Source organism: Lipophrys pholis (genome assembly GCF_963383615.2).
Source record: "Lipophrys pholis genome assembly, chromosome: 11".
In the NCBI taxonomy this organism is placed as follows: Eukaryota; Metazoa; Chordata; class Actinopteri; order Blenniiformes; family Blenniidae; genus Lipophrys; species Lipophrys pholis.
Genome location: NC_137631.1, coordinates 11,411,888 through 11,431,586, shown reverse-complemented (window position 1 = coordinate 11,431,586; position 19,699 = coordinate 11,411,888). Strand labels below are relative to the sequence as shown.

The window sequence follows — 19,699 nt, the reverse complement described above, 5'->3', positions numbered from 1 at the left end:
TGGTTCAGCAGGTCTCTAAAACGCTGCCTGATAATCAGACTAAATTACCATTTAGTTTCACTGCATTCATTCAGTCAAATGCGGGCAGCCATTCAGAGATCTGGGGCCACGTTACAGGAACAACATCCATTTCAGCCGAACCCGACCAGCTCATTGTAGTCTCATTGACGAAGTAAGAGAGCCATGTTTTCTTTAATAATGTCAGTTCATTTGTAAACCAAATAAACAAAACTAGTAACTAGGACATTACCAGATGGTGGGACTAAAATACTGACATTGACAGGAAACGGAACACAAGTTCAATGAGCTTAGTTTCTAACAGCTGGCTAAAATATGAAAGTCATTGGTCCACTACATGAATGTGAATTTGAGGAATGTGAAGGGATTAATCACAATAAATCCATAAAATGGGTCAGACAGATGCTGAGGTGGATTCTTTTTTTAATTTTTTTATTTTTTGAAATGTGTTTCTGAAACTGGTAACTACATGTTGACTTAAAACTGTTGCCAGTTCGCGCAGTATAATATCAAGTCCGACCCTGAGAAAGCTCATTGCTCAGGAATTACAGTATCAGATAAAAACGTGATTAGATCACTTTATCGTTGTGACTCACTACAGGGAAGGCGCACGCAAACACATGCACACACCTGGTTGGATGTTTTGTAATACAAGTTGATCGGTTTGTTGATTATGCTGAGACTAATACTTCACTGAAATTGCATTCACCTTTTTTTTTGGTTTTACCATTTAAGTTCCTTCTTCTTGCAATTCCACTCTCAAAGAATAGAAAAATAAGGGGTCTCCAAAAAGGTTTGAACATAAACTAGTCAAGAGTTGTTGTACTGGCTCACAATTTCAAAACAAGAGTGTCAAACATAAGGTGTCAAACTTATGCACGAAAACATGCACGCTGAAGGCTGCAGAAACCGTGCAGCCAAGAAAGAAACATCCTTTTGTCCAACATTAGTGTGGAGCAAAACACTTTAGTCAGGCTGCATTTAATTTCTGAAGAAATGCCAGGTTCTTTGTGTTACGATTTGTAAAAACAGATTCTCTGAACCTTTTCAGGATGTACTCCTACTTGTTGTCTGAGTTAGGTTATGGGCCCAATGTGACCATAGTGTGCAGTATGAGCACCCAGTATTCTGAACTAATGCGTTTCACACCAATGAACTACTCTCCCTTATATTTCTCTGATGTATTAAGATTTGTGTCTCAATAAATAGTTGTAATCTTACTCAGGAAAAAGGATTACTGTCTATTCAGATCTGGAGGGGTGGAAAAAAATTCATTCAAATTTCATTTGATAACTCCATGAATACCCACTTGTATTGGAAATAGTCACAAGAAGTAAGGTTATCTTCCTTAGGCAATGGCAAGAAAACAAACTGCTTCAAAACAGTCAGAAGTAAAAGCTTAACAAGATGAGAATATGGTGGTGAAATGATACTGAACCAAACTCTGTGTGTGTGTGTGTGTGTGTGTGTGTGTGTGTGTGTGTGTGTGTGTGTGTGTGTGTGTGTGTGTGTGTGTGTGTGTGTGTGTGTGTGTGTGTGTGCCTCCTGCCCAGCCTCGCTAGCTTTACTTTGGCAGCTGCCCGAAAGGCCAAATATCCTCAAGGACTAATGTCCTTTCTGCCATCCAAAACAAGCACTTTGTGATTCACGGATGTTAGTTAGCCCTCAACTTTCTAAGTATAGCTACTACCAGCAGGATACATGTGCATAACACCACCGGTCCTGCCCCCTTGAACATGCCCTAAAATCCAAGCACACAGGCAATTAAAATCAACCACATATTGACTGTAAACTGAAAACTGTAATATTTCTTGGGTGTCAAAGATTTTCAAAATTGGTCGGTTTACGTTTGTTTGTTTCATTGTTTTATGATATAACACTGAAAAGGTTGGAGAAAGGCAAGAGAAGAGGGACAGACTATGCAATAATGAGAATGAGGACTTGGCTCTCTCCTGAGTATAACTGGCCAAAAGTTTACAGAACACAGTGTCCACCCTGTCCTCTGACTGCAACAGGACTCAGGAGGTGGTACGTGTGTGTGTGTGTGTGTGTGTGTGTGTGTGTGTGTGTGTGTGTGTGTGTGTGTGTGTGTGTGTGTGTGTGTGTGTGTGTGTGTGTGTGTGTGTGTGTGTGTGTGTGTGTGTGTGTGTATTTATATGCACAGTGTGCTGGCAGGAGATGGATGATGCAAGCTCTTTGAGGAGCCTCCAAACAGCAGCCATAATTTTCTCTATCTGTTGTAAGCCCTTGATTTATTGCATCACTTAGCAGCCGTAATAGTCTAATAAGCCCCCTGAAAAGTAAATCTACCAGCAAGCACAAATGGCCACAGTCTGCCTGGAGCCAAATGATTCTACACGAGTGTCATCTCAACAAGTTAAAAGGACAGACGTGTTACTGTGAAGAATCCTGGAGCGGTGGCTACAAGCTGGTGTCTGCATGTCATGGCATTTTGCAATAACTGAAAGTGATCAGTCCTTGGAGTTTTTGAATTGTTTTAGGGCAGAGCTGTAAGATGGCGGTGAAACTTTTTCCCCAGCTAAGATCTTATATTGCCATCATGTGGACAAGTGTGGGTACTACAGGGTGACAGTATTCAACTTTATTCCGTTCATCTTTCAGTTATTGTGGGGGAAAAAATAAGTTTGTTGTACGAAAAACTACTGAATAGTGCATATTGGTTTTGGAAGTACTTCTGGTATGTAGCGTTCATTCGGTACGACACATATTGTATGGGGGCGTGATATCCCACACAATATGTGTTGTACGTCGTTCCTCTCCTTCGGGGAACAAAAGTTATATACGTAACATTTCATTTTGGCGTGACTGTTGTGTGTCTTTCTGTGTTAGTGCTATGATGCACTGACACCCTGTCCAGGAGTTACGCCCCACACAATATGACTTAAGTGTCAGTATAGGAATTCAAAAGATTTCACTCACCATCCAGAAGAGGGTTCCAGTAGCAAACTCTGCGTATTGTTCTATAGTGGACAGGACACTGAAGATTAGACACACCAGGACCATGAGGAAGCTGCAGAGAGGGAAACAGATCAGTCAGCAACATATCAGCAACGCATCTCTCTTCCTGAAGCAAACGCATCGCCAGATGTTTCATTTGAACATTTATATCTATATAACGTTGTTTTTTTTAAACTACAGACTACCTTCTCTCAATATTGAAAATATGGTTTACTTTGTTACTGGTGTTTGACTCAATGACTCACAAATTATTTACACTTGTCGCAAAACTGGGAAATGAGGTCAAATAAGAGCAACTCCAAACATTACAGCTAAAAAACATAACATTTGATATTAGTTGCTATTTCTTGTTAGTTTAGTCCATTAAAGAACATCTAACCGTGTGTGAAGGTTTACTCCGGGGAGTCGAGATTCCCAAAGTCCAAAAACATGCATTTGGAGCTTTTGTCGAGTGAGAATTCTGCCTGCCTGCCTGCCTGTCTGCCCATAACTGGATAAAACAGTAGACGATGGATGAATGGATCATCGTCATACAAAATCTAATTTGCAAATACAGTAACAACTTTAATATATGGTTCTTAAGTTTAAACTACTAGGAAAACAGCAGTATTAAATGCCCCCTATGGTGATGTCACCATTCAACTATGTGGACTTTGGTGGATTAGTGGTGTAACTTTAACAAGTCTCTCTCTCTCTCTCTCTCTCTCTCTCTCATTTAGACATTATTGTTTATGAGCAGCTTTATAAAAACCCTGCCAAGTTGTTGAGGTCCCACCAAAATAAAGAACGAGGAAATAAAGTAAAAACAGAATTATCCTGCTGATGAGTCACTATAAAATCAAACAAAGCACAAAGTAATTGATCTTTTTTTCCAAGGACACGATAGAATAAATATCCATCTTCAATAATAGCATGACAATTTGCCTAATATATGTCCTCCTTTTGCTTACCGCACAAAACAAATTGGGACAGTACTTTGTCATATGTTTCTATCAGAACCAGTATTCTGCAGTGGTTTAAGCTGTAGTAGCTCACCAGTTGGTTCAGACCATTGGCCCGAACCTGTTGCTGGTTCACCACTTTTCCTGACTTGGAGCACTTTTGAAAGTTGTTGACCACCGGTCTGCAGTGGTCAGTATCTTTCACAGGACAAAATGTTCCCAGGCTGCCTAATATAGCCCCAGCACAGATGTCACAGATGCAGCATTAAAGAGATAATCAGTGGCTTTAATGTTAGAAACACCATCGCAGGTTGTTAGATTGTCATTTGTGAATTTTAAAGCCAACCCCTAAATTTCACCTGACATATTCTCTTAACTTAACTTTTTCGTGATCTCCATGCATAGCAAAGATACAGAAAGTATTGACTTAATAACTCTAAATTCAATTTTTAAAAAAAAAAGTCTCATGACAGGCTTTGCTCGGTCTTTCCTGAGCCCACCGGATTAAGAGCATAACCAGTTGTGTGCATTTTCCCCGTGCCAGAAATAATCCTTGAAAACACATCTTTTAAGTGCTTTTCCATGACATAGTGTTGATGTTTGCATGCACCATCATCACCGTCGAGCTCACCATTAAAAACACACTGCGGAGGGTGCATTACGATGCTGTGTGCTACAAGCTGGATTACATGCCATGTGTGGGAGGGGTTAGGTAAGTATCTGTTGTTTATTAGTACTCATGTACCATATGAAATTATTCAAAACTATAGATACATCTGCAGTGAAGCACAACAGATACACTGCTCAGCTCCCCGGTTCAATGCGATTACCGGTACCATAGCAATCACAAAATCCGACACAATTGTGAGGCCCACTTGCATATATTTCTATTCTAGTCATTAGATAAAGATTTGTTCTTCAAAAACACAACATCTGTCGCTGGTATATTTCGTAGCAGAATAGGTGTAACACCAAGTAACGGGCAATGAAAAGGAGATTCTTTAAAGGAAGATTTCCTTCATACTTAGACAATGTCCATTGTCCAGATGGGACAGTGATTTTTACTCAATGGGGATTAATGTCCATCAACAAACAAACAAACACACACACACACACACACACACACACACACACACACACACACACACACACACACACACACACACACACACACACACACACACACACACACACACACACACACACACACACACACACACGATTAGACATATGCAAGCACATCTTGTCCTCTCCGTTACCTCTTTCTAATATCTGTGCACATAAAATGTGGTGGCGTCATTCAGACATAAAACTGAAATCGTACTTCCTAAACCTCATTTTTAACCACAAATACAGTTGACTGGGTTGACTAGGGTGAAGCACCAGAATGAGACCAGTGGCATTCAATTTAAGTTGGCTTGTTTTGATCCATATTGATACCAAAATGTCTTGTATTGGCTGGAGGGGGCCAACCAGTTTCATTTGTGTAATGTTGGAGTGGCACCTGGCAGAGCCAATGGCATTCCCTGGCATGACACATATGGGATTTACAGATTTGAAATGTGGATTACAAGTGAAAACCTGGCCTGGAGCCAACCCTTCGCTGCAGACTGGATGTTTCCAGTAAAAGTGTCCTCAGGACACCACGTGAAGTTAAATAGGAACAGCACAGGTCACACAGATGTTCATTCTATCTAACCAGCTCTAACCACAAGGTTGCTCAAGCACTACATTTGCTAGTATATATTTCAGGGTTGTAACGAACAGCGTGGGTAACAAACAGGCTGCTCCTTACAGGGGAGCAGTGGTTAGTGCTCTGGCCTTATAGTAAAAAGATTATGGAGTTTGCACGTTCTAGTTCATTGGATTTGCCAGGGTACACTGGTTTATTCTCTAAGTCCAAAAATATGCACGCGGGGTGAATTGCTGGCTCTAAATTGCACCAACCCTGTGATGGACAGGTGACCTCCTGGAGTTATTATACATGTCGCCTGACATTTTACATTCACAGAATAGTCTCTTAGGATTCTTAGTCCCCAAATTAGCAGCTGCGTTTATCCAAGCATACTCAGTCTAGTGCACAGGGTTGACCTTTTGAACGCCACAGCTACCAAACTTCCTATTTAACGTTGTTTAAACTACACACGATGATTAGTCTGCCATCTCTGATTTCTATGGATTTTACCAGCTTCTTTGGTCACGTTCAACACCATCCTATTCATTAAAATCAATGAAGAAATATTTTTCTAAACACACGTGAAGAGAACAAACGTACCCAAACAGAATGTCTATATATTAGTTCTATTGTCCTATAAGTTTAACAAAAATATACATATGGAAAAGAAATCTAAGTGAGATTAATCGTGCCAACCATTTCACAAACGACTCAGTTGATACGACCATCAAAACTAACTTTAGAGCTTCAGGCAATGATTTCCAGACATTTGGGAAAAGAGGGAAATGATACCAAGGTCACGTCAAGTCAAAGGAAAACTTATTTCTCTTGAGTTGGAATCAGATTATCTTGGTACGATATGCATAAATGTGATATTTTAGTCAGAGGCGTTGTAATCTTGTTTTCCTTGGGGTGCTTGAGAATAAGGAAGGCTCTATTGGCACAGATCTAGAACTAGAACCTATATGAGGGATTCGTTTGTAGTTTCTAGACTGGAACTCGGAATAATAGTTTTATTATATTCAGGAGCTTCACATCCGCAGAGAAAGGAGGCCAGCAGGTTATGCCACCATGTGTCCACAGCTATTCAAAAAAAGAGTTTGCAGTTTGTAGTATTTGTGGAAGAGTATGGTGAATTAATGCAATGTTTGCAGCAATACGCAGGCTAGAGAAAATAGCCAGTCAGAGTGGTTCGACACTCTCTGATGTCATATCCAAAAGTCCTCAGCACTGACTTCGGACAGGACTGGGTCAGTCCAAACCATTAGTCAACCTTATTTAGTCAGGCCAAAACCCCTGGGATCTGATTAAAACAAAACAGCTGGGGCTTTAGCGGGCATTATTGACTCCAGATCCGTCCGGCGTCACTAAAATAAGTACAGCATAGAGCCACATCAAACCCTCTGCTCAACCAACAGCGATACCAAGGCAATATCAGCTTAGGAAACCTCATCTAAATACAGAAATCAGGTGAAGTGAACAGACTCTCCACAACCTGCAAAGGCGTTAATGTATATGAGGCAAACATCTACGTATGTACTACCAATAAATACACACAAAACATACAACCGAGCAAGTAAAAGCTCAATTAAATCTTTACTCTGTTAATCACTGGAGTTCCTTAAACTGATTCTATGTGACAGCATAGTTCATCCCCGCAGTGTGTGTAGACATAACTGAATAAAGTGCCTCATGCCAAGAAATAAAAAAACCTACAGTTTAGTCTACCGACCAGTAGTACAGACTTGATTCAACAACAAATATCATCAATCCAAACTACTGTAAGAAATTGAATAACCATAACCAAGAGTTATTGTAATGAGTTGTGGTAATAGTTGTAGTTGTTGTTCATTACTTAGTGGCTGAAATCACACTTTTAGGTTATGGACCCACAACTTTGAGGTAGTTGTTTGTTACTCCATGTGATATGTCTGCACCAATCATGTGAGAGCTGAGCATTGGATGAGCATCCACTGTAGGTACAATAGTGACCAATATCTGGACTTTACTCATTCCACACAGCAGGGGTTGAGAGGTTGTCTCATAAATCTGGCAAATTTCCAATTATAAGAATCCTTGCTCAGTACTGACTTGATCTCTTTCAGGCTTTTATGTCCCCTGTCATTACTGTGTCCATCTAAGAAATAGTGGCCACTTCTGGTCCTAGTGGGTCACTCTCATGTATGGTTCAATGTCTTTCTGCCCCAACAATTCTGATTGTGTTCAGTGGCTCTGGATCTCGTTTTCTGCAGAGCTTTGCAAAAACACAATTATTAGCACACTGAAAATGTGAGTGACATGGTGCTTTTCAGGATCTGACCACTGAGTAGAGCTACATTTTGCTCAAGTAATTGGTGTTTGGTGTTTTTCAACCACGCTCTCTACCTGCACAGCACACACACATATATATTCAACACTGTCCTCTAAAGCAAATACTAATCAGGAACTTTGTGTGGCGACCAACTCTTTGAAAGCTGAAAGGCCTATTTCTGTGACTCATCAAAGCGTGCTACCAGCACCATCAAACGATGGAGACACGCCCACACCACCAAACACATGTTGAAAACAAACAGACTTCACAAGGCCATTAATATGCTAATCCAAACTACTGATATTGCAGTTTTATGCATGCTAAGTACCATTTTGCTTTCATAACTCCACAAGCCCAATATTATCGAAAAATAAACACAGAATATGGACAAAATGGGAAATGACTTCATCTTGTGTGTGTGCTACACTTAACAATCGTGCTTTTTATTGGCGGGTGAAGTTTTCAACTATGCACTCATAAAGGAAACTGTCACAAGTGTTTGAAACCAATTTTACTTGCCTTCACAAATTTAATCTCTTTCGTCTCAGCGACAGTCGTATTCTAACACTAACGATAATGTAAACAAAAAACCCCAACATTTTAACTAGTTCATTATAAATCCTCTACAAACATCATCTCTGTACCAAGCCTGTAAAGTTTGTCTCACATTTTCTTTATGAATAAATGCTTTTGTATTCATTCATGAAGAAAATGTTTGTATTTGTATTTTTTGAATAACGGTTTTTGTTTACAGGTAAATAAAGTATTTAGAAAGTATTTAGCAATGAAGTACAGTTTCATTCAGAACTGCTGATGCCACGTTTCTGTTTGCACACGTGACCTTTTGCTATTTCAGGTGCTGTGTTAATACAAGCACTTCATTACATGTATTTGTTGCTATTAGTTTTATTACTGGATACCAGAAGTAAGCACAATTTCACTTTTACATTTCACTGTCAACTGGAATGTTTTGATAGCATGTGCAAAGTGTTGTAGAGTATTTGAGAGCACTGTGTGGGTCAGTCTGACTGGGTCATTCAGGTTCTGTTTGAGTAAATCAGTAAGTTCTAGTCTGGTATTTTTCAGCTCCACATGCTGCACAGTGCGTGCAATTTTGTATTAGTAATCAATTACTACCACATTAATGTCAAAGAAGGAAGTTACTGTAATGTATTATATTATTATTATATTGCACTACATTATTCACAATATTGTTTAATTCCACTCATGACGCCACGAAAACCAAAGTCTTAATTCTGAATGATTCTGATTCTTATTTAACTTCAATGGTATTGACATAGTCACAAATAAAACCTCCCCTCTGAAACAGCTTTGGAGTCACCAAAAAGAGCTGTTCATTAAGCACCAACCAGCCAATTGGCCTGACAGTCACTGCCGAAGAGCCCGGTCACAGTCGGAGCTGGCCGCTACAACCCTCTTTACTGACACCCCCTCCCCATCCCCAGGCCGACCGTGGAGGAGCTTAGTGTGGATTACACCACATCAGCCACGGCTACAAACATGGATATTCCACCAAGGCTTAGCCATCATGTTGTCCACCAAAGAGTAGACAGAAAATACACATTAAAAAATGTCTGTATGGTTGGAACACAAGATGAATGAAAGCTTTACACACAAAAAAGCTGTGGTCATACATCTGAAGAGTGTCATTTCTATGCAGTAACCTTTATAAGTTTGCATCAGGGGTATGTGTGTACAGCATAATAATACTCAGAGATTATTAAATCGATTCATTTAAAGACAAAGTGTGATTGGTGAAGACACCAGAGTTAAGTTTGCAAGAAATCTGCTGTACAATATACACATTGAGTTTAAAACATTTAGAATGTAAATTTAGTAAAAACAAATTTAAATAGAATAGTAATTTTGGTAACCTAAGTTATTTTAACCACAATGACAGGGTGATAAATGATTGAGAGTTGATTCAGTGAAGGGGAATGACTCAAACCCAAATCCTCCCCTTCCCTGGTTAGAAGGTTTACAAAGTGTTGGTATGGCAGGATGGAATTAGTGCCATTTTATTTTTTGGTTTTGGTTTTATTGCTTAGTATAAGATCTGGTGGGTCAAGCAGTTTAAGAATAAAAGTCCAACAATTTTACGTCACATAAAGCCCATCTAGAACCATTTATTCTTTTTTTACTGCTGACATTCTCTGTGGACAGCAGAGAAAAAACTTTGTTGTACAGGGAGAACATGTTTAAGGAACCTGAATTGAATTGAATTGAATTGAATTGAATTGAATTGAATTGAATTGAATTGAATTGAATTGAATTGAATTGAATACAACACTAGGTCACCTATTTGAGAAATAAAAAATATTTAAAAGGCTAAATGGATGCAATGAACCAATGCCTTTTATCATTTAAAATCGTAAGAGTTGCAGCAGGATCCCTTCACACCAGATACAGGATTAAAAAAAAAGAAATACATGATATGAAAGTCACAATACATATATTTTTTTAATCTAAAAGTTATGGGATGAAATAAAGACATGAATAATATTAAAAATCCCCTTTATCATTTCAGCTGAAGTCTTAATACCCATATGTTGACTTTTTTCGCAGGGTACACTGCTGTGGATGATCCACCAGGACAACAATACAAACAGTATACTAAAAAGGTTATCGCCTACCGGTGGATTTTATGAACAAAAAGTTTCAACCTGCATTTGAAGTCAGCATCATAAAATACTTCATAGTACACACATAATTGTTGTAGTGAAAAATGTGCGAGACCCATGGTTCACTTCATTCAGACTATAATCTCTTGTAAGCAGATATCCAACGAGAGGTTTCCTCTCCGCCTGCTCCACATAGATGATGGAGGGGGAAAGCCTGAACGCTGAGGATTCACTGCAGCCATTTCAATAATCTGTCCTCATATAAAAACACACAGCAGGAAGTAGTATTCCAGACAACATCTGGCTCCATTTTCACACAAAAAAAACCCCCAAGAGATGCTATGTGATGAGCAGGTGATCTTCCGCCACAGCAAACTGGTATCATCACAATGGCCTTCACTCTTCACTGAATGAAGACATTTTTTTTGGGGGGGGGGTTGATCTTTCATCTGACTAATTTTTATCCCGACCACTATTCCATGTTTTCCCCTGTATTACACCAATAATGTGAGAAACTGAGAAGGGAGACTTCGGCTCACGACTGGACCAAGATGGTTGTAATCTGAGAAGGGCATTTGAGAATCTTGAGCACATACATGTTTATTCCCTTCGGTTATGTAAAAGTCTCAGAGGGAGAGGCCCCAAACATGAAGAGGATCATTGCCTCAGGTTGTCTGTGTGCGGGAAAGTCTGCATGCCATTGCATAAGACTTTTTTCCAGCACATGTCCACGTATGCTGTCCCAAGTCCAAGGGATTTCTGCCCCCTCTGACTAACTCGGCCATCATTAGCATGTGCGTGCATTTCCTGATTGTATTTGGCTGCAAGTTAGTCGGATGGAAGTAAATAAGTTTGCACATTTCATTTTTTAATTTCTATTTAAAATGATTTTTTTCTCTAAAATTATTCAATTAACGTATCTTTTTTCATTTTCCTTACACAATCATTTTATTCACTAACTAAATAGATTTTCTTTTATTATAAAATTATCTTTCGCTACTTGTTGACATGAAACATGCCTCAGAAATATCTCATTTCAAATTGATAGCTAACGTTCTGTCTTGACCTCACATTATAATTCCAGTGTTACTAGATATGTGTACCATGCATATAGTTGTATCTATCATTCATGTTTTCTTACTTCTTCTTTTATAGTTATTGAAGGTAAGTGGCAGTCTGTCCAGGGTATACCAAGTCTATCATTCACTGCTTGGATTTGTTTAAAGCCCCCTGAGATTCTCAAAAATGTGAATTTCATTGACTTTTCAAATAGTTTTTCCAGTTATTTCTGCACTCATAACAAACAAAATATAGAGATTTTTAAATTTTTTTAATGCTACATGTTCATTTTTTGTGACTTCTGGGTAACATAAACTTAGATGAGAGATCTGACCTTATGTAATATTCTCATATTATGACATAATGGGCATCTGCTTTTCATGACTTCAGCTAAAATGACAATCAAACATCGATGACAAGGAATATTTTAATGTATGTGTAATAAATCAGGAGGATATGTGGAGGAGTCAGTGTTTGAATTAAATTGAGAAAAATGTCTTATTATTGTACTGCACTTTTCAAAGTAACGAGTTTGACTTCAACACAGCATGAATTGATGCCGTTTTTTCTATAGCACCAACAAAAAGGGATACATGTTTGCATATGACTGGATGGTGTGTTCATAATTCAATGTTTGCACCCGCATGAGTGAAATATAGATTACCAGCATCCTACAGGGCAACTCCGCCATATTTGCACCTCTGGACAAGCACGAATTTTGATACATGTCGCTCTTTGTCTGATGCAAAGCGTGTGGGAAATAATGTCCGCCCTTGCTACAGCATGTTGAAGGTGATGACATGTCAAGTAACCACTTGTGTTTTTGCCGGTGTGTGTGCCTGCATGTATCGTATACTGTATGTGTGTATGCCAAGTTAATGTGGACCAGGTTTATTGGAGCTGACTTATTAGGGCTGCATGCGGTCCTTTATTTCAACCCTTCGCCACAGCCAATCTCTAAAGAGGCCGGGATAATAGGTCGCCGCCAGCGATAGCTATCGACAAGTAAGAGTTACTTAAAGGGGTGTCAGCAGGGGATCAGTCAGGAGGGTTTAATATTAAATGAAGGACAGGCTCGGGTTCGCTCTCCTCTATTAAGAGAGAACATTAGAGACTCAATTACTGCTGGAAAGAATACTCAGTAATGCATAGCACAGAAAACACAAGGGGAATCTTTGCAGTGTTTCCATTCCTCATTAACAGACAAAGGTACAATTTCAATTAGATCAACCAATTCTACCTTTCCGATGCATTTTTATACAAACTTACCAGCAAATTGTCACAAGTTGGCTTCTTCTATTTTTGGTTTAGTTTGTTCATTATGCAGGGATGTTGAGGATATAGGAAAGCAACTGAGCGCTGCAGGACACTTCAGATTGCTGCACAGCAGGTCAGCAGCAGCTGGAACACTGCTGCGTAATTATCCAGAAGTGGAAACGTGAGTCTCAGTAAAGTTCATCTTCAACAGGCGACAAAGTTAAGCTGATTGTGCGGTTTGGAGAAATCTGGTGGACGCTGCAGTGCTGTGTGCAGATTTTCGCTGGCACAATGCAGCTTCAGAAAAAGCTGTATCATTGCAAAGGTGTTCTGTCCGTATGTTCGTGTGTGTCCAGCTGGAGCTAGTCTCCTCTGGGAGGCTGATGCCTGTAAACACGGGACGTGAGGAACCAATGAATCCCTGCGTTAATGTTCAACCACAGCAGACAGTGTTTTATTTCCCTCTTCGTTATGCAGCAGATGATTCTGGCTTATAAGCTCATGTAACTCAGTTGACTCAAGAGGTAGTTTCCTGCATATATAGTGACGGATCAATACGATTTTTCACAATAACTAAATTGACCGTAGATTGACTGACTTTCATTTGCTTGCTCCTAAAACATTAAACCTGTTTCAGCAACAATGATTTCGCTGAGATATCTGAGACATCGTCAGAAATTGTTTGCAAGAAACTGAAGCGGTAACTCCTGTGGGAAAAGCAAAGCAGCAGAATGCAGACTTCCTCGGACCTCTGTTTGCATTCAAATACATGTATATTTACTTCTGAGTGAGAGTGTATTCACTCCTTCAGTCCAAACCCAGCAGATAAGCCTCAGACTGGATTTAATTTCCCAGTACAACCAATGATGTAAACAGAGTTCAGCAGAGGCCGTTCGATTGAACTTCTATTATTATCAGTCATATCTAATCTGGTCTAAATCCATGAGCTCTGGGCTTACCCTGACTAAACTGTGGGATACTTCGGAGATCACTGAGGAGCCGTACCTCACGTCACTGACCTCTCCTCTACAATGAATTTCATAACAAAGAAAAGGCATTTACTTTTTGAAAAAATATCAATTCTTTTTGCTGAAGTGTACCTGTTTCACTGTAAAATTATTTGAAAATGGTGAAATATTCTTTTTCTTGAACATATCTAACACCTGTTCGCTGATGTGGTTTGGCGGCTTCATATGTAGCATGCGTTCCCATTTTGTCAGCTACTTATTTTCAATAACTCCTTCTTCCAGCATATCTGGCTGAGTGCAAACTGAACATGTGCTGAAAATCTGATTCTTTCCACCTGCAAGAAAACACAGGCTCGCCTATAGGCTCCATGTTTCATGCATGAGCTGTCTGATTTGTTGACAGTGCAGCGGGGCAGAGATGGCTCCGCTAATCATGGCCAGATGTGTGGTTGGCCAGATCATACTGACCTGCTTCTGTTAGGCTTTCTCATAACCACCGCAGACAGTCCGCAGGCCACAGACACCTCGCCTTCTGTTACTGGGAGCCAGAACCTAATACTGGAAGGACCAGCACTAGATGTAATTAACAAGGGAGCGACTCGGGCTAAGATGGGGCATCGCTCTCAGAAACCTGGTGGCAGAAGTCACACACTTCTGACAGTTTTGCGACACACACTGAACGGCCTGATCGACAAAGTTTGTTTAAAGTGGAAAAACTATTTTGGAAAGTCATAGTTCTCATTAACTCAGGAGGTCAATGCTTTGTTTGGTACTGTTTTTCAGGATACTTGAGTTTCTTCTGTTCACTTATGGTATCGGTCATCTGTGCCTGGAAAGTTGTCGAGATGTCTGGCCGTCTATAATCACCTGTCTGCACTCACCTGTGGCTTTTCAGAATGGGACTTTCATGAGATTTTGTGGAGACGCAAATTTGAGTTTCGGCAAAATCAGAAAACAAAATAACACAAGTACTCACACAAGGAAATGGTAGAGGAAGCATTTCAATCCAGCAGGTCTTTCTAGGAAGTTGTAAACATCCCCCTGCATGCTAGTCTTGATGTAAGGGCTCTGGAATTCCTTCTGATGGTGATGCAGCCAGCTCGAACGAGGGAGAGGCTGCGGTACAGAGGTGATCGAGGGCTGGCTCTGTATGATCTGCAGCGCCGGGTCCTTTGTGTCCGCTGGTGGACAGCAGGGAATGCCTGATCCATTATTCACTGCTGTGGGGTCTAGTTCCAGTGAAACAGGAGAGTAGTGGCCTCTGTCAGGCACGGGAGGCTGCAGGGCAGCACCACTGGTGGTAGTGGCAGCGGAGCCCCCGAGGCCGGTGTCCACATCCGGGTCCGGGCCGAGGCTGAAGCTCGTGCTGGCATATCCATTGGGGCTGCATCTGATGAAGGAACTCCCCATCCTGCTGCCATAGTCTCGCTGAACATGGCACGTCATGTGGAAGGAGTGTGTCCGCCGTTCCCCCATGCTGCCCTGCAGGACGGTCCAGATGTGAGTAGCCCAGTGAAAACCCTGGAAAGCCTTTGGTCAGAGACACACCAAGTGCAGCAGGACAGGCGCGTTATCTCGGCATGGCTAGCTCCCTGCTGCAGAGACGAGGTCTCTCTGCCGTCAGGTGTGTGTGTCCATACCTGCACAGGAAGAGCCGACATGAGTCATGGTGATAGTGTGACAGAAATCAAGCCTTGCCCTGGTTACTTTAGCATCTGTAATGAAAAATACAACACTGGAAGGTGCACCAGCATGATCTGCTTTCAACTGTAAATCTCTGTTGTTGTTTTGTTTTTTTTTCAATTAATTTTTTCCATCTTCCCATCATTATTGTGTAATATCACTCCACCACTGCATATTCTCATCTGGTGCTGAAACAGGTAGTACTCAGCCAGAGCAGGAAAATATTCTTATGGTAAAAGTGACATCAGATTAGAATCTGGTCAATACAAATCATGCTTCTTTTCAGCATGTTGAGTTTGAACTGGAGCCATACATAGGCACTGATGCCAATTAAATCTTCTCGTTGTGTAGCAACAGTTATCTTACTTATTGTTCAAAACTATAACTTTAAATGGTTAGTCATAAGTAAGAAATTGAATCAGAAATCCACACATTCAAAGGAAGATTTATGAATGACTGTTGTGTAATCGGTTGTTATGTGAACTGTGAAAATAATACACCATAACTGCCACGTAATATCCCCCGGAACAGAATAATAAATGAGCTACATGTAATAGAGACAGGTCAGCACACAAGTTCGTTCCCACTTGCTCTCTCTGAGGATTTTCTACAGTAAGAGAGAGGGGGGGGGGGGGGGGGACAACGCATCTCGTTGGATTGTTCTTGATGGATATCAAAACCTTTTCCACTCCTCCATCTGGAGAGGCAAAACAAACAGTGCACTCTGCTTTCACGTAGAGGAAACATTTCAGCAGCCTCTTTTTTGGTGCCACTGAGACACAATGTCTAAATGACAAAAGAGATCAAGGTGTTATTACGATAAAGGACGATAAATATAACTCAAAGCTCTTCAGAAACAACCCTGTATACCAGAACATTAGGCAGGTGCAATGTCACCTTCACTATTAGTGACGCAAAAAAAAAGTCACCTCCCAGGAGATTAATCAAAATGCACTCAGACACAAATTAGACAGATAAACTCTAATTACTTACAGCCATGTAAATAGTTTCAGTAGTAAACATTAGAAACCCAGTGTGGAAATTGTGCAGAAAGGCTTGTCGATTACAAAACAAACATTGCCATTAAACATGTTTGCAAGTCAATACCTGCAAAAAGTATATAATCTGATTGACCTGAAAAATGTCATCGGTTTTAGGTTGTTTCAGTATTTATGTGAGTTTGCCACCTTTTAATAAGAACAGGAGGTGAATGGCCAGACTTCTATCCTTTGTTTCACTTTTAGGATAGTTGTGTGTGTAAAAATGTTTGAATTAAATTCAAATTAATGAATCTTTGTGATAACTTGCAATGCTAAAATAGCTCTGTATTTGTTTTGCACTACATACGCTGCTGGATGGTTTACTAACTGTGGATGTTCAACACAACAATGCACCTGAGGGGATATATCCAACCTGAGATTAGTTCTGAACGTGGGAAAATAAAGAAGTCATGTGCACGGGCTTAAAAAAAAAAAAAGTTAACTTACCCAACAAAGCAAGTAGAAGAAATAAAAACCACATCCATTACAAACAAGAAACAAGAAAGTCACTCAGTGGCTACTTATAGGTTCAGGTGCCCCCCAACCAGCAGATTCTCTGGATCCGCCCCTGGTCTGCCTGACAGTTCAACAAAGATATTTTCCATCTGTCTCATCAGTCGTTCCTCCTCCTTTTTAATCAAAAAAGCGTCGGTCTTTTCTGAGAGGAAGCGCAAGCAAGGAGTGTGATGGACGTCCGGACGATGCCTAAAGGGATCGGAAAAGGTCCCCTGGAGAGACAAGTAGGGGAGCTTAATTGTTTTCGTCCTCGGCTGTGGACGAACCGATGACAAGCGCCACATGCGCTGGTGCCTACTGCCTTTAGATTCCGTTTCTACCTTTGGAGGCGCACAGACAGAGAGACGCACAATGACCTGTCAGACGCACATAGGCTGCTGTGGGACTCTGTTACATGGCATTGTGTGGTCTTTCCGATAAACTCAACCTGCACCCCCTACAGCGAAAATGAAATGACAGCATGAGGGGGAAAAAAACCTGCCAGTGCCCTCCAACTTGAGAAACTCCATCACTCCAAAAAGAGAAGCCGCATAATAAAGTAAGGTTAGGTCAGGTTTTGCGTCACAGCTGAGTGTATTTAACAATCAGCGTTAAAAAAAAAAAAAGTATATATAAATATGTATAAATGTGCCAAACCTTACCTTAAACTCAAGAAACAGTTGTTTTCAGTGGCAGATGTAATTATCCCTGCCACAGGGTGTCAAGTTCGTATACTCTACTAATCAATGAAACAAAATCCGGCCCGTGAAATAAATTGATTGTATCATTTAGAAATGATCCTCCGGGGATCCAAACCATGGAAACACCGGGAATAGAGTGAAAGAAGTGTTTAATCGGCTGCAGCCCGCAGGACTTGTGTCTTTGAAGTGCATCGCAGCTTGCGCCTGGATGCGGCGTTCACGGGTAAGAGGAAATCCCACCACTCACCAAACACTAAGCTCTCATCTGGTATTATGCCAATATAATTAACTACAGAGCATTTTAGTGAGTGGTAAAATACACGTTTAGGGAAGGTTACGGGTATTTAAATTTTAGGTTAAATTTATGGTAAACGTAAAAAGTCCACGCTACAGTGATAGTATATCATTGATGTAGGGTATTTAAGTAAAAGCCTGCGATGGTGATTTCAACAATTTATTCAAACAATTCCCAACAACATTACTTGGTATTCTACAACAAAAAAAAGTAAATGTCTTAATATCTTGTCATGTGCCTTTGACCCTGAGTGTCAGATTCAGCTTGGTAATGTCTCCTGCTGTTCACAAGGTGATTTATTGTCTTCTGAATCAAGACATCCCACTTTTCTTGGAGGGTGGCCCTCAGGTCATTGAGGTTGTGGGTACAGAGTTACAAGCCTCCACAAGGCTACTCAGCTGATCCCAGAGGTTTTGTATCGGATTCAGGTCTGAAGAAAGTGCAGGTCACTCCATTTGAGGGACACCAGTCTCCAGCAGTCGTTCACTAATGTCACCTTGATGAGCCAGAACACTGTCAAACATGATGATGAAATTAGGCCTGTTTTGTTCATGCAAGGGCACAATGGCTGGATTAATTATGTTATCCAGGTAATATGGGCTTGTCACTGTACTATTCACAAAGTGTCGGTCAGTTCTGTATTGAGTAGATGCACCTGTCCACTTTGTAAAATTACCAGCACGATAAAAGGTTCGGGACCACCAACAATGTTGGAGACATCATAGAGAGCGCTATGCATCAGCCACCATTGTCATCAGAGAACAGGCCAGAGGCCCACTGATCCCTCGTCCAGCGTAAATGCTCCCTGACTAATGCAAGACGATGCCTGTGGCTGGTGGTGTGGTCAGGTGCCCTTGCAGGTGGTCGAGCACATAGACCACACTGATGCAAGCAGTGTCCAATGGTCTGACTTGACAATTGTGTACTTCTCACCTTCCTTAAATGTGCCTTGAGTTGAGTGGCATTCATCATCTGGTTACACAGAGTTCTGTTCTCAATGAAGCAGTCATCAGTGTGGGATGTGGCCAGAGGATGTCTACTTCTGTCTTTTTGACTCTTCCAGTCTCTCTGCATCTCTAATGACACTCTGTGACACTTTAAGTTCAGTGGACACTTCTGTCTGAAAGCATCGTGTTTGAAGCCTTGCAATGGAGAGGTACTGCTGATAAATTGTTAAGTGTCATCTTAGTCTCATGATGATGAACAGCATGATGATGACTGTTTAAATATTAAATCTAATTGAACAGGGACATGCATTGGTCCCTTCAAACAAAAAGTTGTACAAACAACACTGAAACACATAACAGTTTGACATTCAAAAGTTCAGAGAATAGCACATTTAAATCATTTGCAAAGGTTATAGTGTATTTTAGGTTCATAGTGAAATTTCAGCCCAATAGTCCCAACTTTTTTGTGAGTAGTGTATCTTGCGATTTAAAGGTGGTCCAAGTTAACGGCATCCATCGCTTTGAAGTCTTATAGACTCCCACAAAGGCGTCAAATAATGTTGCGTATTATAAATTGAATGTTTTCCGAGGATTCCTGAACACACCGCCTGGTTATAAAGCAGCAGCTGGCCGGAGGGCACCGGCTGGTCACACGTGGACGATCGCACGCACATACAAATACAAAGCA

General features: G+C 40.7%; 1 protein-coding gene across 1 annotated transcript in view; it reads right to left on the bottom strand.

Annotated features, from left to right (window-relative positions):
• Positions 1-15,326, bottom strand: part of kcnq1.2 (potassium voltage-gated channel, KQT-like subfamily, member 1.2) — a gene marked incomplete at its 5' end in the record, with an annotated part of 166,501 nt that extends 151,175 nt beyond the window's left edge. Inside the window, 2 exons of the mRNA XM_080474641.1 lie at positions 2,959-3,049; positions 14,827-15,326. Coding sequence (XP_080330767.1) covers positions 2,959-3,049; positions 14,827-15,326 — 591 coding nt within the window. The remainder of the gene's footprint in view (positions 1-2,958; positions 3,050-14,826) is intronic.
• Between the last annotated feature and the right edge of the window lie 4,373 nt (positions 15,327-19,699).